The 23,748-nt window shown below is 41.4% G+C and overlaps 3 protein-coding genes across 3 annotated transcripts; 1 reads left to right on the forward strand and 2 right to left on the reverse strand.

Annotated features, from left to right (window-relative positions):
* The first annotated feature begins 1,633 nt into the window (after window positions 1-1,633).
* On the forward strand, window positions 1,634-7,429 carry LOC135347440 (ALK tyrosine kinase receptor-like). Its single transcript, XM_064545442.1, has 16 exons — window positions 1,634-1,779; window positions 1,915-3,183; window positions 3,339-3,543; window positions 3,776-3,966; window positions 4,138-4,402; window positions 4,465-4,552; window positions 4,644-4,778; window positions 4,912-5,022; window positions 5,099-5,185; window positions 5,338-5,476; window positions 5,960-6,056; window positions 6,113-6,173; window positions 6,274-6,346; window positions 6,467-6,626; window positions 6,757-6,870; window positions 7,078-7,429. Exons 1-16 carry the CDS (start codon window positions 1,701-1,703, stop codon window positions 7,226-7,228), a joined length of 3,225 nt encoding a protein of 1,074 aa, XP_064401512.1. The 5' UTR covers window positions 1,634-1,700; the 3' UTR covers window positions 7,229-7,429.
* LOC135347442 (uncharacterized) lies at window positions 7,419-13,691 on the reverse strand. The gene is made up of 16 exons (XM_064545446.1): window positions 13,482-13,691; window positions 12,066-13,289; window positions 11,785-12,016; window positions 11,376-11,569; window positions 11,011-11,212; window positions 10,781-10,880; window positions 10,629-10,700; window positions 10,312-10,437; window positions 10,142-10,228; window positions 9,863-10,001; window positions 9,525-9,621; window positions 8,784-8,844; window positions 8,614-8,686; window positions 8,296-8,455; window positions 8,018-8,131; window positions 7,419-7,626 (listed from the first exon to the last, which is right to left on the reverse strand). Exons 1-16 carry the CDS (start codon window positions 13,546-13,548, stop codon window positions 7,419-7,421), a joined length of 3,156 nt encoding a protein of 1,051 aa, XP_064401516.1. The 5' UTR covers window positions 13,549-13,691.
* A 2,560-nt stretch (window positions 13,692-16,251) lies between these two features.
* LOC135347439 (ALK tyrosine kinase receptor-like) lies at window positions 16,252-22,982 on the reverse strand. Its single transcript, XM_064545441.1, has 16 exons — window positions 22,677-22,982; window positions 21,194-22,444; window positions 20,914-21,145; window positions 20,495-20,688; window positions 20,159-20,393; window positions 19,943-20,039; window positions 19,662-19,733; window positions 19,320-19,460; window positions 19,133-19,219; window positions 18,870-19,008; window positions 18,591-18,687; window positions 17,830-17,890; window positions 17,305-17,377; window positions 16,995-17,154; window positions 16,763-16,876; window positions 16,252-16,523 (listed from the first exon to the last, which is right to left on the reverse strand). Exons 1-16 carry the CDS (start codon window positions 22,771-22,773, stop codon window positions 16,316-16,318), a joined length of 3,258 nt encoding a protein of 1,085 aa, XP_064401511.1. The 5' UTR covers window positions 22,774-22,982; the 3' UTR covers window positions 16,252-16,315.
* Window positions 22,983-23,748: the final 766 nt, after the last annotated feature.

Below are 23,748 nucleotides of genomic sequence, written 5' to 3' on the forward strand. Positions count from 1 at the left end.
TAGTCTTCTATACTGCAGATCAATTAACAAAAACCTTATGCAATAAAATAAAAGCCTAGTGCAATAATAAGGAATAAAAGAGATCAAAGATATAGTAGTGGGCTGATGTACGCTTTTGTGAGTAGAGCAAGCACCACCTCATGCTGACCAGAGACTGTTTTTACACAAGCTATTGTCTGGGAACTTTGCACAAACACCGCAACTAGCTCAACCACAGAGTAACCTCATTCTATAGTCCCATAATACTAAATATTAAATACATGTGTGAGATACAATTTAATATGTGGCAGCAATGTGCTAATTAAAGATATCTAGAACAATTACCTAATAATTGGTTAATGAGCTAATTTCAAGCCAATTACCTAATTCCATTGTTCTGCCTTAGTTAGTGCATGGACACATACCTTCACACTAGCAGGACCAAATAATGGCAGACACATGCTTTTTAAATGATTTTCTAGAGTCCCTCCTTTAGTAAACCACGGTGGTAATGGCAATACAAGCTTTGGTAGGGATTGTACAAATATAGACCACATAACATGTGCATAACACAGTCTGAAAACGCTTCTATAAAAAGAAATTGACATCATGCATGAATGCAATAATTATTATAGGGACACTATAAAAGATAAAAGTTCAAAAAGTTAAAGTTATAGGTTGATTAATAACAACAACTTGATGCAGCATGTACTTACACATAGACCTACATAGCTACTTACACGTATAGCAGGTAATTTTCGTTGGTGCAAATTTTGTATGAACTACCAATAAGTTAATGTTCGTATTTCCATATTTGTACAGCTCAGATCAGAATAGTGACGTAAACATTAATAATTTCGCATTTTAATTACATTTAATGCTTTAATACGAAAAATACAAAAATTTGGACCATATGAAAATAACCTGCTCTAAGATATACATGCAGAAACCAAAGACCAAAAAAGTGGAAAAATCCAACGAGAGCTCATGTTAAGTGTTAATGCAGTGTCTAAGAAATGCGCCTTATCTTTAAAATATGACACCTACTCTGGTCTCATCTCCACTGCAACAGTCTTGATTCACTCCTGCAGAACCGTTATTATCACATTTTATTGTACTACCAAAAATTCCCATTACAAATGTGGCAGCATGCCTGGTCAAGGTTGCAAGTGCCAGCAATAGGGTGTTGTGAATACAGTGGTTGTCTGAGTGTCTGTTTGGTGTTTGGTCACTCTGTTGAGGTTTCAAACTGTGCTGGGGAGGATGTCACATGTCACATCATAGATAAGGGACGACAGGAATGGTGAGCAGAGAGGAGGCTAGGCAGAGTACAAGGCCACATCCACAATAGAGAAGTCCTCCGCAGTGGTACCTGAGAATGAGGAACACATCATCTCGATGACATGCACGAACAACAACAGTCAACAAAATAACTGCCCTACTAAGAACTAATGTTGTAAACGTGGTGTGCAATTTATATAATTATAACTCACCCAAAAAAAGTGATGTGAAAAATGAGCCAGAATCCAGAATCATTCTTCTTCTGGTAAAGGCAGCCAAAAGGCAATTATTGGCGGCGTTTATTCGGGCAACATTAATTCTTGCACAATCGAGGTCCTCCCCTTTTTTTGCATACCCTGCACTTGCACATGACCATGAATTTGATTCTAGTGACAATTTGTCCTACTAGCTATATACTAGCTCTAAGCTGAGCTCTGAAGATGACTGCAATCAGCAATATGTCACTAGTATTACTTCTCCTTATAACAGTGATAGTCAAGTCTAGAGGAGAACCTATAAGTGAGTAGACACTAGTCAAAATGTGTTGAAGAGCCTTGTATTGAAATATACCACAGATATGTTCATACTATAGACAGTAACACTAGATTAGCTAGCGTGTAAATTATTTTGCTGTTTTGTTCTGTTCCATTCTAGGTCTGTCAACCATTCGATACAAATTCACCACCTGTGGTCACGGTGGTCGAATAGGTCCTACGTATGAGATGTGTCTAGGCGAGTACACTAACACCTCGATTCTCGCAAATCCAGACAACTTCTTTTTCTACAATAAATTGCACTCCAGTGGAGAATATTTCGCAGGGGGACAAGGATTCAGAATTCCCACAACTGGCCGTTACAATGTGACCGTAGCTGGTGCTTCTGGAGGAAGGGGAATATGTAACATTGACAAAGGTAAAGGCTTGCTGTGGAGAGGGGAATTGAACTTTGTAGCCGGTGAAGAGCTTTTGATACTTGTCGGTCAAAAAGGAAGAAGTCCATGTGAAAGCGAGGATTTTGTGGGCGCTGGTACATTGTGTCAGAATCCACCATTAAACGAAACTGAATCCGCTGTGTGCAACGAAACTTGGTACTCTAGACTTTTACTGACTGTTCCAGACGACAGAGCTGATTTTGTGTACGCGAATATAGGAGGTGGTGGCGGAGGAGGGGCTAGTTTGATCCGATTGATTAATCACACTTCGGACGGACCAATACCAGCACAGTTTCCTCTTTTAGTGGCCCCAGGGGGCGGAGGAAGTGCATGTTTAGCTGTGTACAATGTGACCAATCAAATACAAGCAACATTTCCTGACAGTTTAACAGATATGGAACAGTACGAGTTTTTTATGAATGCTAAATATTCACTGTATGACCCTGAAGATTCGGGCGGTCTAGGAAGAAGAGGATATGTTTACGAGCAGTCTAGCTTCAGGGGGGGTGCTGGTGGGGGGTACTTCACTACTCGGAATTCTGGTGATGTTGACGGAGGTTATCTAAATGCTGAAGAAAATTTTGCTGAAGGTGGCTTTGATTGTTCAAGACAGCTCTTTGATTTGTTGACATATATAGACTCTACAGATATTTACGGTGGTTTTGGTGGAGGTGGTGGGCAATGTGGGGGTGGGGGAAGTGGTGGTGGTTTCTCTGGGGGGAGGTCAACAGGAGCGGACCACTCGTTACCAGGACAAGGTGGTTTCTACTATAGAGTTGGTAGCATTACCAGTGATTATCAAGACAAGAAAGAAACAGTGGAGACAATTAGTGTTTCTTTGAACAAGTTTGACGATGGATTTGTAGAGTTTGTGTTGAGAGACTGTGGATGTGGTGAGATGTGCATTATCAATGAAGTTGCCGACACTTTTGAATGTTTTTGTCCTAATAATGAAACGGTATTAGCCCTCAATGGATTCGATTGTGCAAAAGGTGATATTTGTTTGCATGATAATATTTCCCTGCCGGTATGATAGGAAACAATGCATGCTTGTTAATCTGTACTTATATGCATAACTCATGGAACAACCGTGATACAATAGGTGTAGTAAGTTAAGCAACCTATTATGGTCTTGTTTTTATTGCAGACATTGTATTGGATTTTAACGCCTCCTCGGAAGCAGCTGTTCTCATCAAAGGCATAACCTTCACACCTGTCTACTTGCCTCAGGCTATCAGTCTGTTTGCAATGAGCGGGGCTGCCTCAATGAACGATAACACAACATCCTGTACCTTAGTGTTCTTTGGAGCTGATTCAAAGCCTGCCTTGGCCACCAATGTACTCACTGACAGGTACAAATACAAATACACATCATAAAAATTAATCTATAGGCTGTATATACGTGTGTACAAATATATGCCCTTCATAAGAGATTAATCTATAAGCTGCATGTACCTGTTCTATTATAATTATAGACTATACTATTTTTACATTCTTGTAAGACAGGCTATATACATGTACAGTTTGTATTTCAATAAATTATTTCCTATGCAAGAAATCTAAAATTATTATCTGTCACTCCAGAACAAGCAGTAACCTTGACCACCTCTCAGTGCTCCACTCTGATGCTGCTAGCACCTACTCTCAGTCTGCCTATCACAAGTACCTCCCCCGGGCAGTCACGGTAACAGGAGGTGTACTAGTGAGCGAGGGACACTGTCAGCTGCTGATGGAGCAAGTTAATCTCACCATCAGCACTCAGAATGTTTCCTCACGTAAGACCTCCTTTTGGCATAATGGGTTACAATTGTCTGCATAGTGTACCATAATGACACTGTATGGTTTGTTCACCATTATAATATTATGCCGCTATAGGTGTACAGTGATCTCTGCATACACACATGCACCCTTACATTTCCTGGCAATTAGCTTATATTCGTCTCCAGTGCCTGTTTCTGCAATTTCACTGGTACAAGACTATAGCGACAATGAGCTCATTTCTCTCGCTCAAACAGTATTTGGACTAGATACAACCGCTGCATCAACAGGACAAGATACGACAACAGCTACTGAATCTGCAACTAAAGTGTTTGGAGAGTTTTCGGAGGTTGTGTGGTCCCTGATTGGCATCAGTGTGTTGTTCTTTATTGTACTAATCTGTGTGACTCTTATAGTGATTGTCAGATACACTTGGAAACGGTCAAGAAGTGGGTGAGTTCTTAACAAACACAATAGTATATAGTCCAAGTTATTATTTGAAAATTCCCTCGTAGAAAACTAGTGATAGAGTTACAACCACCGCCACACCTTGATGCCAGCGCAGGGAGCATGATTCCAAACGCTTACTACCACGCATTCTCAGTAAGTGTATTGAGGTTATGGGAAAGACTTGTTATGGAACATGCAGTGCTTATAATTTTAAAACTTCATGTAACTATTCTTTCTTCTGTAGGTTCCACCAAATGACCCGTTTGTGCCTAACCAATATATTCGGGCCTGCCCCCCTAAGAAACTCGATCAACACGACTACGAGATTATCAGCTTCTCTGATTTTGACGATTCTTCCAACAGAAGAACCACAACTGATGTATGTCCGCTTGTATCCTTTCTTTCACCCGTATTATACCATTAATAATCAGTATACACAATCTTTCATCTGTTCATTATTATAATATAACTATTGCGTCTCATGCAGCATTAATTTTTTGTTACCCATGCAGTACAATGCAATCACTGCGTCTGCACGAAACTTTCACACAAAATTTGGAGTGACTGCTCCCGTTCATGACTTCACCTCCTACAACAAGCACAGGGTGGGAGACCTGGGACAGGTAGGTCATATAGGAGACATGGTAGCACCATAAAGAATGTACTGTCATATAACTGTCTGTGTGTATACTGATGCAGCTATGGGAGTACCCTCGAGGGAACCTCATCTACCTGAGGGAGTTGGGAGAGGGACAGTTTGGAAAAGTCCTTCTCATGAGAGCAAAAGTGAGTACATAATATTATTATATGCCTGTGAATGCTGAGCTGCATGCTTGTGATCACATTTGTACTTTTAACTCTAACTTACAGCATCCACATGTATTCACAAAGCGAACAACACAGTCTTAAACTCTATAACTTACTCCTCATGCTTCCAGGGTATAGCCAACTTCCAGGGAGCGATCCCAGTGGCTGTGAAAACCCTCTCATTTCGTGCTCCTAACATGCTCCAGAAGTTCATTGAAGAGACTAACCTTATGAAGAAGTTTTGTCATCCAAACATTGTCAGTTTACTAGGTAAGACATTTGATGTGCACTACATTGTCAATAGAAATAGGATGAAGATCAATGAATTTATATACTGTAGAACCTCGATTTTCCGGAATCTTGGTTTGGCTCAAAATGGGCTTGTCCCTGAATGTGTATGGGCAATGAAGAGCCGTTACCATGGACACAGACATAAGTTTTTACGGTCGTGCATGCACAGACACCCATGTGCACTAAATTTGCACTGCTGTTTATCAACTAAGTGGGCGGATCGAGGCGTGGTTGATCCATTCGATTATCCGTCATGTTCAGTTATCCGGCCTGCCTAGGTGTCCGAATAATCTAGGTTCTACTGTATAGTTAAATGAAGTCTGCGTGCATGAGAGCTTTTGTTTTATCCCGGTTAGTTTTTGCATGGTATATAGACGATTTATGCTTTGACCTTTGCCTCTCAACATCAACCTTTTCAACAATTCACGCCGTATCAATCTACACAACACACTCACTATGCAGGAGTAAGTAGCCATGACGTAAACGAGGACAGTGCTCCCCTGATGATACTGGAGTACATGCCGTATGGTGACCTGCATGGATTCCTTAAAAAGAACAAGTCAGTAAATTGTTGTATTGGTTTATGGAAATTTGAATGTTGGTGAATTATTACAGGCCCCAGCCCGATAACCCTTCCACTATAACTCCAGCTCACTTCTTTAGCATCGGGAGAGACGTAAGAGAGAAACCAATAATTATTATAGATCTATTACGTAGGACAATAATTGCTTTATTAATTAACTACCAGTACGTTTATCTAAAATTGTTGAATGCAGGTTGCTGAAGCTCTCTCATTTCTGGGCTCACAAGGCTATGTGCACAGGGATGTGGCTGCTAGAAACTGCCTAGGTAAGGTTTAGTGCAAGAGTAACGCTCGAATAATGGTTGTTGAGTTAATGATCTTTACCATCGCTAGCTAGTTCAATAGTGGTTTACTGTAAGCACGCTCTCTACCATCTCTCCTCCCAGTGGGTCCTGACCTAAGCATCAAGATTGCTGACTTTGGGCTCTCTCGAGCTGTGCAGACAAAGAACTACTATCGAGTGGAAGGAAAGACAGTGCTACCTGTGAAATGGATGGCTCCAGAATCACTGATTTATGGAATCTTTTCTACTGCCTCAGATGTTTGGTAAGAAAGAAATGGTGGTAAGGCTCTAAATCTGGATTTATAACACACCAGTTAAATCCTAAGTACAGTTTACATCTATTGGTTCCATCTAAATTAATTTGTCGTGCATTTAGTATGCTTTACACAACAGGTCGTTCGGTGTTCTGCTTTGGGAGGTGGTGTCGTTTGGAGAACTACCTCTGGATGCTTTGACCACCGAGGAACTTATCGAAATGGCTGAGACCAAAACACTGTGCCATCAAAGGTAACCATGCATATGTAACCACAGCTACTTGTGCAAAATTTTCCTCCCGGTGACCAGTTCATAATTATTATTGCTTTCATTTCTATCTTTGTTTAGAACACTGTATTTGGTCACTATACTGCAAGGTTGTTTAATTCTATCTGTGTGTAATAACCCTTATATATACAGCGAGGTCTCACAATAAAATGTCCTCTTCTTCCTCTGTAGACCTGAGAATTGCCCTGAGGAGATTCACATGGTCATGTGCAGCTGTCACCAAAACAACCCCACAGACAGGATCGGGTTTGAAGAAATCTTAAGGAATTTTTCAAAAGACAATATTGATGACTATTTTGAGAAAACAATCGAATCCATTTAATTTTAATTGAAGGCGGTTTTTACTTGTGCGAACCTTTGACATTCCCCCCATTCATAGTGTTCTTTTTTATATTGCTGTCAGTGTGTTGTTTTACTACTTAGTCAACAGTATGCTGTAGCCCTTCAAAACATAGGAATATATGATTTACTCACACAAACACACGTGCACACAAACATACAGCCATGTCTATCTATAACTGTCCACTGTTTGTTAATAGCAATGGCTGCTCACTCTCTGGTATAGCAGTCAATGAGGAGGAGCTTGGCAGTGGTGGTCTCTTTTTGACCACGTTGAAAAGTTCCATGGCGATAATCTCAGTGAATGACGGCCTCTCATCCACCTCCAACTGGTGACAGTCAGATACAAGTTCCCACAGGTCACCAGGGGAACCCAGAGGTCTGAATATAGACAAACAACATTTATAAAATTGCTTATTGTGATCACTGTATACGAAGATATGAATACAACAAGCACGGTGTGGGTGCACCTAAAACAACCACTTAGCTTGGCTTCTATGCATGCCAACCTTGGTATAGGTTTCATAGGAAGAGAGAAATGAGAAATTAAAGAACAGTAGCTTCATTAATAAGGGAAAGCATGCAAGGGCAATAGAAATGTAGATAGAATTGTTCTCGGCGATGGCTACTACACAGTTATACTGACTGGGAATGAGTGACGTGGTTACACATCTATTAGTGCGTCCATGGCAGCAGTATCAGCACTCGATCAGTACAGCTAGTATAATTTGACGTAAGTAGTACGTAGCTACTAGCTACTAAATGTTTGTACCTGGTGTGGTGAAGACGTCCATTCTGCGCTGCATCAACAATATCTTGAGTACTCATATCAGGCAAAGCCTGTTGCCCAAACGTTAGAATCTCCCAAATCATAACACCATAAGCCCTAGAAACAAAAAGAAACAATAGTTTCCAACTCCAAATATGATTCGTTAAGGCCATACCGATTACAACTTGGTTATATAGAACAACTTGTTTCTAACATAGCTTTAAAGATGCATGCTCTATAACTGTGAACCCAAGGCTTAGTATTAGCATAATTATACTCACCAGACGTCAGAGGCTGAAGAGAACTTTCCGAGGAGCAGGCTCTCAGGAGCCATCCACCTCACAGGTAACACCGCACTACCAGCTACTCTGTAGTAGTCCTTGTTGTTCACTCCTCGTGCCAGACCAAAGTCAGCTATCTTGATCTGGAGTCCAGAGCCAACTAGAAGGGGGATAAAACAGTTAAACTTTCATTCTGAAACTGTTCATTAATACATGCATATATAGCCAAGTCTCGAGCTACAACTCCTAATACGCACAAAACAGTTATAGCTTCAATGGCAACTTTCACGCTTTGGTCTGTCCTAAAAAATGACTCACCTAGACAGTTTCTCGCTGCCACATCTCTGTGCACATACTTGTGCTGGGACAGAAACTCTAGACCATGAGCAACCTGTAACCAAGGAAACATGTAAATTGGTCAGTCAAAATACACACTCACAATCTACATTAATATTCGGTTAAAACACATAATTATGGTTGATACTCACATCATAGGCAAAGGTGTAGAAATGCAGCTTCTTCAGGGGTGAGGGCTTGTTGGGACCAGGTCTGCATGTATGAAGGGAAATCACTATTGACAGACTGTCAGTGAGAGCTGTCTATTGTGGTCACTCTGTAAAATAAATTAATGGCCCCTAAGTCACTTGTTAGCAGGTCACCTCTTTGTTATAGCCCGTGACTATTGGTCTGCCCAATGGTGCATGACTGCTATTTTATAACAGCTTTCCCTCTGTTCAAAGCTAGACCACATTATTAAAACAGCTGGAGAGGGTTGCAGTTGAACATCTTTCAACAGATTAAACGGAGGGGGGGGGTTGCAGCTCAACAGCCGTAACTTTAGTATCAAAATTTTCCTGAATGTCTAGAATCAATATTTTGAATTGCATTCCAGAGTGAAAGTCGGCATTATGGTGCATTATAGCCTACTAGCAGACCATATTAAAAGAACATAATATTTCCAGTACATGCAGCTGATATCGATATCATATACCAAGGAGGCGATTTTACCCCTAAAACTTAGTGTTATTTGTGGTATCAAATTAGGTAATCCAATGTATAAATTATAGGAATGCACAGATAATATCGGTTATAATAATGATGTCATACCCTCGTGCTGCACAGCTAAATACAGCCCACGTGCATGAGTATAATAACCTAGTTTTATGCACAATAGCTGTAGCTACCACAGCTATATGTGTTATGGAGTGATGTGCAATATTGACCTTCACCTGTTATCTATTAAGAATCCATGGAGGTCTCCATACTGCATGTACTCCAGGATCATCAGAGGAGCACTGTCTTCACCTTCCTTCTGTCCAATGAAACCTGAATGGAGATTTAGCTTTAATCGATTATGGGCTACGTTCATGTCAAATACTTGAAGGTACAATCATTCTGTGCAAATAAAACAAAGAAAACAACGCTTCACACTGTATGAAGAAAGCTTGTGAAAATAGCTAAAACATGCAGCAAATGTTTGAGCAACATTTAATTGGATAGAGGTATACTCGTATAGACAGGCTGTATATGCATGTGACGTGCACACAGAGTACATAGAGCATCTCACCTAACAAGCTGACAATGTTTGGATGGGTAAACTTCTTCATCAGTTCAGCTTCCTCGACAAACTTTTGTATAACAGCAGGGTCTCTACTGGTGAGTGTCTTCACAGCCACTGGAATCTTACCCGTGTAGCCAGCTATGTCCTATAATTATGTGAAACAATAATTATTGTAATGTAATTCTGTCATTATGAGGCCCGGGCCCTTCTATAAGATTTCAAGGAGGCTATAAATTATAATCCACTGCTAGAACACTGTGTATATAAACATACTATGACACTTACTCTAGCTTCCATGAGAAGAACTTTTCCAAACTGTCCTTCCCCTAGTTCTCTCATGTAGGTCAGTTTGGATCGAGGGTACTGCCATTGCTGTGTATGTGTGTGTGTGTGGAGAGAGTATAATTTATGCACTGAGGTTTACTGTTGTCTCTACTATATAAAGACTACATTACCTGCACATGGGTGTGGAATCGCTGTCTGTTATAGGTACAGAAATCCACGGATGGCGTCTTGATTCCATGTATAGGCTGGAACAGGGCACTGGAATGAGACCCAACCACCAGATCAGCTTCACCATCCTAAGTAAGAAATCAAACGGTATATACATTCACACAAAGGGTAACTGATAAGATGTAAAAAGTGTCAAGGAAACGGTACGAGCATCCAGGCAAGAGGGCCAGATAGTTACTTTAATAATGATACTTTAATAATGATACTCAAACAATCAGTTTTCCCCTTAATCTCACTCGTTACAAATAATAACTACCACCTCTGATTGGTCAATGTGCAACGTTTCGTATCCCGGCTCCCCAATATTAGTGGTTACTCTGCGGCTGGGAGTCTGCAGGTGAAGAAGCTCACAATATTTAATTCACAATGGTAGCAATATGAAGTCCATACAAGTGTGGGTGTGTGGCTTACCCTTTGATACCTCACGTATGCAGAATTGAGCTCTAGAGACTCTGTTTTCAGGTAAAGGTTGTTTTGGTGTCTGTCTTTAGAGAGGTGATTGGAAAATGTTCTGTGCAGTAGTGCAAATTGACATAAAAACCATGTAACGACAATTCTAGTACGGATTGTGACAAAATACTCATAAGATACTGACTATGTCATTGTAGCTCATTTAACACACAATATAATTATTTACGTACATATTTTTTCTTTGTTGGATCTTGTAGTAGACCACACCTATTATTACGGCACTCAAGACCACCAGCAGAGTTACCCCCAGTATTGATCCGACCACTGCACCAATCACTCCACGATCGTTGCTAGGCTTTGTTGCGCTCTCTTTGGTTCTTGCTATACTGTTGAGCAAGTTAGTAGAGATATTCCTGATCTGAAAGTCCACATCTATAAGATAATGTTTCAGAGATAATCATAACAGCTGCTATTAAGGAGCGTATTTTTAGTAAGTTGCCGAAGGAATCACCAACCAGCGATATAGAAACACTAAAAATTATCATACAAGTGTCATGTGCAGGATATGCTAATGGCTATAGCTTTAATGCAGCACCTGTATCTGGAGTAATGATGCTGATATTAGCTTGAATTGTGTTTGTTGCTAGTCTACAGTCCCCATAGCTCAGTAGTACCATGGTGGTGATCGTCACAGGACTCTGCAGTAGCCTCACAGGGTCTGTTTTCTGTGTGATGTTGCCAGTAGCGTCCAATGAGATTACAGAGAGGGTGTTGATTGTACCAGACTCTCTGTTCGTTGTGTGTGTAGAGTGAGGTTGTCAATACATTGTTTGGCTATCACACATAATACAAAGAACCTAGTATGGAGGTATACATAAGGGAAACATAGAGCACAATTCTTAATGAATGTGTGCAATGGCAATGACCACACAATATACAATGGTCATACATATCAGTACATCGATCATTGTGAACGGACAATCTTCTAAATGCAATAATCTCACCTGATGCTTTCCGACACTACTACTTGTTCCAAACTCTCTCCAAACAGGACAATCAAGCAATCCTCCCCCTGTGGCGTGTCTCCAACCTGACGTTTTGTCACCCTGACCGGCTCAACAGACACATCCACACTCAGACTGAGCAGTCCTATGGCTGCAGTGAGGTGAAGCTGTCGAACGTTGTAGCTGTCTGGGATGGGAATAAGTTCTCCTTCTTCAACTGCTAGCTCTTTTTCTGTGAAATAAAAATGGGAATGAATCTTGAATCTTAATAATTTTAATACCTTCTCGGTAACAGTTGCTTCCGTCCTCAGCCAGGAGAGTATCATTTGGACACAAGCACTCAAACTGCTTCTCCTCAGGGTACATCACACACTGTCCAACACACTCACAGTTGGAGGACACTATCTCAACATATCCATCACCATCATTGTGATCCCTCTCCAGCATTCTTACAACAGGTAACCCTGTGAGATTGAATACCCCAACATCGCCACCGCCTCCTGGTATGGTGTTTAATTTCTCGACAACGTGCCCTCCTGTGTAGCCTCCTCCCCCTCCTCCAGAGCCACACCCACCTCCACCACCACCATAGCCACCCTCTACATCAGAAAACACACGAGATTCACTTGGAATACTTGATGAACAATCAAAGCCACCTTGTGCAAAGTCATCTGCTTGACTCAATAGTTTTCCATCCACTTCCAACAAAACAAATCCCAACACTGAATTCCAGCCTCCACCAGCTCCAGATGAGGTTAGATCTATGCTATTGGGTCTTATTCCCCTGCCACCTACTGGCCAGATTAAGTAATATTGATCGAAATGAGCATTCACATGAAAACTATAGATCTCCTCACTAGTACCATTACTCGGATAATTCAGTAAGTAGTTTGAAAGTTCACTTTTCAATGATTCAAAACCCAAAACAGCTGAGGCCCCTCCACCTCCAGGTGCTACTACAATCGGCAAATTAGTGAATTCTGAATCATTTTTTCTCCTCGGCCAAATCATGCTAGCTCCACCTCCACCACCACCACCATTGAAAAGATCTGCGTTGCTGCCTTTTGCAAGTGTTTCATTTATCCAATCAACTTTGCAAGCCTCCGCTTCTGCAAGATTTCTTGGTCTTGGTTGTTGGCATATCGGGTTGACTGCATTATCGGGTACATCACACACACTGGTTCCTCTGTGTCCCACCAAGATAAGGTACTCGTAGTCAGTAGTCAGTTCAACTTGCATACGAACCACTCCACCCAATCCATACTCGAAATTGCACAAACCCTCACCTCCTCTGGCTCCAGCAATGGTGATGTTGTAGAGGTCATTTCTTGGTAAGCGAAATCCCTGTCCTCCATCGTATTCATCATCAAATTCAAACAAAGTTTGACCGGATACAATTGGTGAGTTTATCTGTTTGTAAAAACGACCGCACTCAGGCTCTACCCTGGGGCCATCGTGGTTTGATGATCCGCAGTTGGTGAACCGGTAGGTAATCTCTGTGAGATCTGTGAAGGTTAGGTATGCATACTGAATTTAGTCAGGCTTCTAAAAGTGTTAGTTGGCTGGAGAGTAGACTAGATATACTCAACTCTATAGCTAGCTCCACTGAGATAGCTCTATACAGTTGAGAGATAGTACTCTGAGCAGCTAGATCTAGCTGAGCATCAGCCATATGCAAGCAATGCTAAGAAACTTACCCCTCCTTCTAGCCTGGGCCCTGAATAGAGTGCTTGCCAACAGTAGCAAGGATAGAAGCCAGTTCATTTTAGGCTTCTTTCACTGATTTCTTTTCAAGAGGGGGCGTGGATGTCGATGGGAGCCCTGTGAATCTGCTAGATATAGTCTAGATATGTCTACCATATGACCCTAAACCATTCACACACAAGCATTCTTCATAATTATGAGGTCTTGTGTGCACAGAGGAGGTACGACAGGGCGGTGCAGCTCATGAGTAGTCTCATGGACCCAGACCTAGCCTCGATTCCAGGCCGCATTAAAATACTTTAATCGGCCTGGAATCGAGGCTAACCCAGACTATGAAAGATAGATTCGATGGTCCACGAAACTAGATCTAGTGCTGCACTCAGATAGACTCGCAAGCCACTCCCTTTTCTCTGATTGGACGGGGGCGGTTAAATATTAATGTCACGTGCAAATTATCCAATTTATTCTGATGCGTCAAAAGCTAAAGACAGACAGAAGACAAGTATACAGATCTATCTAGCCAGCCTTTTGATTTTATAGATCCTTGTACCAGTGTCTGTTGTGCCACAACTTGTGGATTAGCATGGAACAGCTGATGAACGTAGAAATCTTGGCAGTCCTTCTTTGAACCGAGGAGTGGCAGCGATTTAAGACAGCTTGTACAAGTCTGACTACTCTCAATTCAACTGCTGCCGTCTGCCATTATCTGTCTTGTATTGTACAGGTTATTAAAAGCTTTAGGCAACCAATGACTTTCGGCTGCCAGTTCTCATCACGTAAAACTAAAACAAGCTAATCTCTGCTGGTGTCTTAGATGACTATATCCTAGCTGAATGCCTGATGATGTTATTACTCCATCATCTTCTCTTTTCTAGCACTAGCATCCATTCTTAAAACTGTAGCTAAGAAGCCCGCGATCACTTTTGCGGCTACGCAATTCTACTTAACCTCACGCAATTTTTGGATCACGTGGAAAAATCAATGAATAATCTCTACCCAAATTCTGGTAGAGACACAAAATGTGTCCCAGAGTCACCAGTCCCTTTTCTCCCGCCCCCGTCCAATCAGAGAAAAGGGAGTGGCTTGCGAGTCTAGCACTCAGAGTAGCCTCGATCCCAGGCCGCACTTCCCACTTCTTTTCTATGAAGGCCGTAAAGGAGGCTGGACATGTGTCATATAGTCATCCGTTAGTCATCATTAGTCATGAATAGTCTCATGAATACGCTTAAAATCGTCGATCCTGCTGAGTCAGCATTTTACCAAACTTCCATTTTTGCTTGTCTGTCTCTCTTGTATAATGAGTCGTAGCAGTTTAACAATATTATGATTGCTATACCTGCTACATCAAAACAGGAGTAAAAAAACAAAGGCAAGTGCAACAACTCGATGTTTGTGACTAATCTAAGTTTCTGGCTCATTGCTTCTAGTATGACTATGCTACTCAGTTTCTAGTTTCACTGGGTACTTTTAGCATCATTTACTACTAGTATGGAGTGCTAAAATCGCTTGCTTTTGACTTGGCTGAATAGCTACTGTTCTCTGCAAGTTTCCATATATCTCTCCATGCACACACATTTCCTCTGTAAAACATTATGACGTGTGTCAAGATCGGCGTGGATTCGAGGCTAACACCCCACTGTCTGATATTTGTGTATGCAGTCATGGTGGGATTTTTGTTTTGTGACATGTTGTATAGGGGAGACTTTAATTAGCTACCAAAAGCATCTTAAATATTGTGGCTCTGCCTCTTCAGTAATTCATGGGTTCGTGTGTCCGTAATAATCAGACACAACCACAAATAATTGCTGGTGTATATCATGCGAATTGGGCTATCATTTTTGGAGGTTATGTTGTTCATAGGTAGACCTATAATTATATTGTCGGGTGAAAAATCAGCTTGTTTCGCACATCCGGATCTGTTCTCATCCGGCAGCTATTTGATTATACGTTCTGTCTGATAAATATCTAGTAGTTTGCCTATCCGATATAAAAGCGAAAACTCGGCCTGGGATCGACACCTTTTACCTATAGTCTCGCAGGCCATACTATGAACTGATATTGCTATTGTAGGGTTAGGTTAGAGTTAGGGTTAAGGTTAGGGGGTTAGGATTATATCACTTCAATCAGTTGTTTGTAGTATGTCGCCCAGCGAGACTATACCTTTCACCTGACGCACTTGATGTCTGACAGAGTTCGGCAACTTACTCTATGCATGAGTCGATGAGATTGTTTGTGACCAGTCATTGATGTGTTTCGGCTATAATTATATATTTAGGTAGATGGAGAGTTTTGAGTTTTTTTCTTGTGCATGGATAGAACCTGAGTATTATTTGCAGTCGCAAGGTAAGATACTTTCGAATAGTAATTTTGAATAGTTTTATCAGAGGTTTAGATAATTGATTTGCACCTTCACGGAATTTTTATGACTATTTTGAGAAAACAATCGACTCTGTTTGATAATTTTTATATGTAGTTTTTATACTTGTGCGAACCTTCCACATTCATAATAATTATTACAGTGTTCTAATAATGCTATTAATACTCAGTTAGCATGTTGTAGCTATATATATGAGTATTGTATCCCTTCAAGTCAAAAAAATAAAGATGATTGAGCGAGAATAAAATGCGCACACACACACACACACACACACACACACACACACACACACACACACACACACACACACACACACACACACACACACACACACACACACACACACACACACACACACACACACACACACACACACACACACACACACACACACACACACACACACACACACACACACACACACACACATACACATACAGTCAGGTCTATCTATAGATGTCCACTGTTTGTAAATAGCGATGGCTGCTCACTCTCTGGTATGGCAGTCAATGAAGCGAAACTCGGGAGTGGTGGTCTCTTGTTGACTACGTTGAAGAGTTCCATGGCGATAATCTTAGTAAATGACGGCCTCTCATCCACCTCCAACTGGTGACAGTCAGATACAAGCTCCCACAGATCACCAGGGGAACCCGGAGGTCTGAACATAAATTAAGAGTTAATAGTCTATTAGTAAATTGCTCACTGTATGAGATAATATTATAACTAAACAAACATTTCAAAAATAAAAACATCAACTGATAAGAATGACCTATATACAGCTAAGGAGGGAACGGCAGGGGCGATATAAAAATTGTTCCGATGGCTACTACAAAGCTAGAGACTGGGCATCAGTGCATGGAAAAAACTTAGTAACAGCACTATACACTAGCTATATACCTGGTGTGTTGAAGATGTCCATTCTGTGCTGCATCAACGATATCTTGAGTACTCATATCAGGCAAAGCTTGTTGCCCAAACGTTAGAATCTCCCAAATCATAACGCCATAAGCCCTGTAAAAAAATTATATTGCAATACTTCAAGAGGACATAATTATAGCTGAGTCTGTACTAAAGATGCTCCATGTTTTACGTGAAACCCACTTACTAGTTAATAATTAGTTACACTCACCAGACGTCAGAGGCTGAAGAGAACTTTCCGAGGAGCAGACTCTCGGGAGCCATCCACCTCACAGGTAACACGGCACTGCCAGCTACTCTGTAGTAGTCCTTGTTGTTCACTCCTCGTGCCAGACCAAAGTCAGCTATCTTGATCTGGAGTCCAGAACCAACTAGAAGGGGGAGAAAACACTTTATTCTGAAACTGTTTCTTGTAGTCATCAAGCTAAATCTCCTAATGCATACGCACATAATAATATAGTTTCCATGGCAACTTTCACGCTTTGGTCCGTCCTATAATCCAACCAATTACAGTAACTCACCTAGACAATTTCTCGCTGCCACATCTCTGTGCACATACTTGTGCTGGGACAGAAACTCTAGACCATGAGCAACCTGCAACCAAGGAAACACGATATGTATAGTCAGTCAAAACTACACCATGCACACTCATACGTATAAACTAATTATGTTCTGGACAGCAAAAAATACTTATTTTAGAAACTGTCCGGGTATAATTAGAACAGATTTGTATAGAGCATGCGATTAAGTGTCCGGAATTATTAGAACAAGCAAGCACCTGCATGCGAGCTAGTAGAACAGTGTGCGACTGAATAGTTGCACTAGCTATCTAAAACTAGCTATACTCCAACTGAAGCACTCCAAGTTAGTTGCCGTCTATGAACGTAACTCAACTTTCAAGGTATTGTCCGGATATTTAGTAATAGTAAAGCACCGGATTGTCCGTTGTATTAGAACAACAAAAATTCCCCAGAAGAGTGTCCGGGGTAATTAGAAGTGTCCGATAAATTAGCGGTAATACATTACATGCAGTTGTTCATACTCACATCATAGGCAAAGGTGTAGAAATGCAGCTTCTTCAGGGGTGAGGGCTTGTTGGGACCAGGTCTGTATGAAGGGTAAACAGGCAAGTATATATACATGTACTACACTATTACAGAGCTAGAGAGCTGTCTATTGTGGTCACAGTCTCCATAATTATAGCACGTGTTTCAACCTGTTTTATATAGCAGGCCACCTTTATTACATGTACAGCTACTGTTGGTCTGCCTATAAGGGTGGCTGCAATTTGATCACAGTTTTCATGCACTCCGTATTCAAATTTAAGCCAGAGCACATAATTTATTACACCGGGGGAGGTTTGCAGTTGAATATCTTCTATCTTTAGTATCAGTAATCCAATTTCTGAATGGTAGGAACCTTTCAAAGGATGTGTTTCAATTAAAATTTTTGTTGGGGCCATAATTTGTCATTTTGGCCATGGTATATTTGGCTGAATTTGGTAAAATCGATACAAGAGACTTTGTATAGATCTACTTTTGGCATCCTTTTTAGCATAAATCATGGTCGATCATTTCCCACTCTTCAAGTTTCCCTGCGATTATACCACTTGATGATACAGATGCAGCGAAGTTATGATAATTATCTGTGAGTGTGTATTAGCAATAGCTATAGTATAGCTTTATGTTATGTAGCTTTGACACACTGGGGCGGGGCATCAGCACTCACGGTGCTTCTGTTACCTCTATATATAGCTACCACACTGATACAGGTAAGTGTTATGGAGTGCTGTGAAATTGATCTTAACCTGTTATCTACTAGGAATCCATGGAGGTCTCCATACTGCATGTACTCCAGGATCATCAGAGGAGCACTGTCCTCACCTTCCTTCTGTCCAATGAAACCTAAATGGAGATTTAGGAGATACCAATGCAGTAGCTACCTCACACACATCGATTAGGTGCATGGCAAACTTTTTTAATATAATTTATACAAGAGTTCACCATTTAATTCGTCATCTCTATACTCTTAAAGCTGTATATATGCATCATGTGACGTGCACACAGAGTACATTGGAGTATCTCACCTAACAAGCTGACAATGTTTGGGTGGGTAAACTTCTTCATCAGTTCAGCTTCCTCGACAAACTTTTGTATAACAGCAGAGTCTCTACTTGTGAGTGTCTTCACAGCCACTGGAATCTTACCCGTGTAGCCAGCTATGTCCTTTTCGAAATAATAAACACAAATGTAACGCTGATTATGATGGAGGAAGAATATGCCATATAGAATATGGAGGCTATTTTCTACTGCTAGAACACTGTGTATATAAACATACTATGACACTTACTCTAGCTTCCATGAGAAGAACTTTTCCAAACTGTCCTTCCCCTAGTTCCCTCATGTAGGTTAGTTTGGATCGAGGGTACTGCCATTGCTGTATATGTGAGTATATATGCACTGAGGTTCACTGTACAGTTGCCTAGAGCTATACTATAGTGTTCAGAGTGGTGACTACATGCATAGTATAATAGTACCTGCACATTGTTGTGGAATCGCTGTCTGTTATAGGTACAGAAATCCACGGATGGTGTCTTGATTCCATGTATAGGCTGGAACAGGGCACTGGAATGAGACCCAACAACCAGATCAACTGCATTATCCTGAAAAATACCATCCTGAAAAATAAAACAAGGTAAAAACTATACAATCACACAAAAGTTTATTACGTAATTAGGTACTAAAAATTGTCAGGGAAACGGCAAAAACATGCATGCATCCATGTAGACAAGAGGGATAGATATCTTCACTAATGATACTCAAGCAATATTAAACAACAAAATCTCATCATAATTATTATTATAACTACTACGATAAACCTCTGATTGGTCGATGTGCAGCGTCTCATATCCCGGCTCCTCAATATTAGTGGGTACTCTACGGCTGGGAGTCTGCAATAAAGAAGCTCAAAAAATCAGCAACTAATTCGCAATGCCAGCAAAGAAGTCCATACAAAAATGTGTGTGTGTGTGTGTGTGTGTGTTTGTGGGATGGTGTACAGTACATGGGAAAGAGTGAGGAAGAAATACAGAACAGTGGGGGAAACTTGGGATGTAAAGGTGGGTGAGAGAGTGAAATGTAGACTATGTGCGTGGCTTACCATTTGATACTCTGAGTATGTAGAATTGAGCTGTAAAGACTCTGTTTTCAAGAAATAGTTGTTTTGGTGTCTGTCTTCAGAGAGATGGAGTAGTGTTCTGCATGTATAATGCATGCCAATATATCAAAATACAACAGGCAATACTCTTTATCATAACATACTGACTGCATGTCTTGTTGTAGCCCATTTAACTCATGCAGTAGTTCATTTACGTACATTTTTCTTCTTTGTTGGACCTTGTAGTAGACCACACCTATTATCACGGCAGTCAAAACCACCAGCAGAGTTACCCCCAGTGTTGATCCGACCACTGCACTTGCAATGAATCCACGATCGTTGCTAGGCTCCATCGTTGTGGTTCGTGCTATACTGTTGCTAGGCTCCACCGTTGTGGTTCGTGCTATACTGTTGAGCAATTCAGCAGAGATATTCCTGTTCTGAAAGTCCACATCTATATGATTATAAGATAATGGTTCGGAGATAACATAACAGCTGTTAATAACCAACAAAATCAGCCTGCCAGGTGTGATATGCTATAATGTTTATGCAAACCTGTATCTGGAGTAATGATGCTGATGTTAGCTGGAATCGTGTTGTTAGCTAGTCTACAGTCCCTATAGCTCAGTAGTACCACGATGGTGACTGTCACAGGACTCTGCAGTAGCCTCACAGGGTCTGTTCTCTGTGTGATGTTGCCAGTAGCGTCCAATGAGATTACAGAGAGGGTGTCAATTGTACCAGACCCTCTGTTTGTTGTGGGTGTAGAGTGAGGTTGTCAATACATTGTTTGGCTATCACACACAATACAAAGAACCTAGTATGGAGGTATACATAAGGGAAACATAGAGCACAATTCTTAATGAATGTGTACATAGCATGACAATGACAATAACCACACAGTATACAATGGTCATACATATCAGTACATCGATCGTTGTGAACGGACAATCTTCTAAATGCAATAATCTCACCTGATGCTTTCCGACACTACTACTTGTTCCAAACTCTCTCCAAATAGGACAATCAAGCAATTCTCCCCCTGTGGCATGTCTCCAACCTGACGTTTTGTCACCCTGACTGGCTCAACAGACACACCCACACTCAAACTGAGCAGTCCTATGGCTGCAGTGAGGCGAAGTTCTCGAACATTATAGCTGTCTGGAATGGAAATAAGTTCTCCTTCTTCAACTGCTACTTCTCTTTCTGTAAAATAATAATAAGAAATGCTCATTTTTAATACTGATACCTCACCTTGGTAACAGCTTCTTCCGTCCTCAGCCAGGAGAGTATCATTCGGACACAAGCACTCAAACTGCTTCTCCTCAGGGTACACCACACACTGTCCAGCACACTCACAGTTGGAGGACACTATCTCAACGTATCCATCATCATCATTGTGATTCCTTCCCAGCATTCTTGCAAGAGGTAACTCGGTCCTATTGAATATCCCGTCATCTCCACCACTTCCTGGTATGGTATTTGAGTTCCGAACAACGTGCCCTCCTGTGTAGCCTCCTCCCGCTCCCCCGGAGTCACACCCACCTCCGCCACCACCATAGCCACCGAATACACCAGTGAATACACGGGATTTACTTGGAACACTTGATGAACAATCAAAGCCACCTTGTGCAAAGTTGTTTGGTTGACTCAACAGTTTTCCATCCACTTCCAACAAAGGAAATCCCTCCACTGCAGTCCAGCCTCCACCTGATCCAGATGTAGTCACGAAAGAGTCAGCTGGCCTAGTGCCCCTGGCTCCTACTGGCCAGTTTAAGTTGTACCGAGTGATGTGAGCATTCACGTGAAACCTATAGATCTCCTCACTCGTACCATTACTCGGATAATTAAATGGAATATTTGAGAGTAGACCCATGAGTGTAAGTTCTAATGATTCGTAATTCAAAACAGCTGAGGCCCCTCCACCTCCTGGGGCTATTGCAATCGGCAAATCAGTGAATTCTGAATCGTTTTTTCTCCTCGGCCAAATCATACTAGCACCACCTCCACCACCACCACCATTTAAATGAGCTGCGTTGTTACCTTCTGGGAGTGCTTCATTTATCCAATTATTCCAATCAACTTCGCAAACCTCCGCTTCTGTGAGGTTTCTTGGTCTTGGTTGTTGGCATATCGGATTGTCTGCATTATCGGGTACATCACACACACTGGTTCCTCTGTGTCCCACCAAGATAAGGTACTCGTAGTCAGTAGTCAGTTCAACTTGCATGCCAACCACTCCACCCAATCCATACTTGAAATTGCACAAACCCTCACCCCCTCTGGCTCCAGCAATGGTGATGTTGTAGAGGTCATTTCTTGGTAAGCGAAATCCCTGTCCTCCATCGTATTGACCATCTTGCTGCTCGAATTGAAACAAGGTTTGATCGGTTACAATTGGCGAGTTTATCTGTTCATATAAACGACCACACTCAGTGTTTACCCTGGGGCCATCGTGGTTTGATGCTCCGCAGTTGGTGAACCGATAGGTAATCTCTGTGAGATCTGTGTAAAAGTTAGTTTAAACATGAATTTGATAAAATGTTTAGATCTAGCAGTTGGTGAATTGATACGTGCAATTTCATTGAGAGTCTAAACTGACTACAAGTATATGATGCACACCTATATCTAGATCTAGCTATAATAATTATATCTAGCTCTAAATCTAGCTATCTTGAAAGGCTGCTATAGATCTAGCACTGCAATGTTATAATAGTGGTTTAGCTAAGAAACTTACTCCTTCTTCTAGATTGAGCCTTGAGAAGTGAAGTGCTTGCCAACAGAAGAAGGAATTGAAACCATCTGATTCTCATTGCCTCTTCTGCTTTCTTCATCTTGCTGTTCAGAGTTAGTTGCTGTTGATAAAATGAATATGAGAGGGGCGTGGCTGCTTGAGCTGTTGTGCTGCAAAAGAGACGATGCACCTGAATTTGTCTTCACTCTGGAACTCTGTGTATAGATCTATTTCAATCTCAGGCCAGGAGAGAGAAGGGGTAATGAAATTAATGTCAGTGTGACTGTCAGTGTTGTATTCTGACTCTGTGCAGCCTTATAAGGGCAATTACAGTTATTTGTGCCACAGATTTAACTAAAGTCACATACCGTTTCACCAATTGCATTTCAATCCAACACAATGGGCCTATAGAGTGATCCAAGAATGTACACCTATCTACGAACAGATGACTCCTCCCCAATCGTAGCTGACAGTGACTGACTCGGATCCACGGCAACTACGATGAAGCACAGGAACTTCACCTACCAAGAAATGACCTCTACAACATCACCATTGCTGGAGCCAGAGGGAGTGAGGGTTTGTGCAATTTCGAATATGGATTGGGGAGCATACTATCAAGATGCAAGCCAGACTGACTACTGACTAACGTGTACCTGATCATCATCAGTCACAGAGGAACCAGTGTGCATGTGCAATGCAGCTACAAATTTGCTAATCTAATTTTCGAAAATTTAATTTCCAAGAAGCTCAAGTCTGCAATAGCTCGTGGTAACAACCCCTGATGACAGATACAATGTCCTGCATAACGGTGATGGAAGTAGTATATGATACGGCCATTTCGGGCAAGGAGAGTTGACACTGACCAACAATTCATTGACCTACCCATCGTCATAGCACCTGGAGGTGGAAGGGCCTCAGGTCTTCTAGACTACAAATTTCTCGCAAATTTTCTACCAGATAACCTCCTATCCCCAAAATACAAGCAGCAAGGATATATATCAGTTCCACATCGGTGGGCACTTTAGTCACTACACTTAAGCAATGGCAAGACTTCTAATTGCACAAGGCGAAGCCG

This window comes from Halichondria panicea, chromosome 14, assembly GCF_963675165.1.
Source record: "Halichondria panicea chromosome 14, odHalPani1.1, whole genome shotgun sequence".
Taxonomy (NCBI): domain Eukaryota; kingdom Metazoa; phylum Porifera; class Demospongiae; order Suberitida; family Halichondriidae; genus Halichondria; species Halichondria panicea.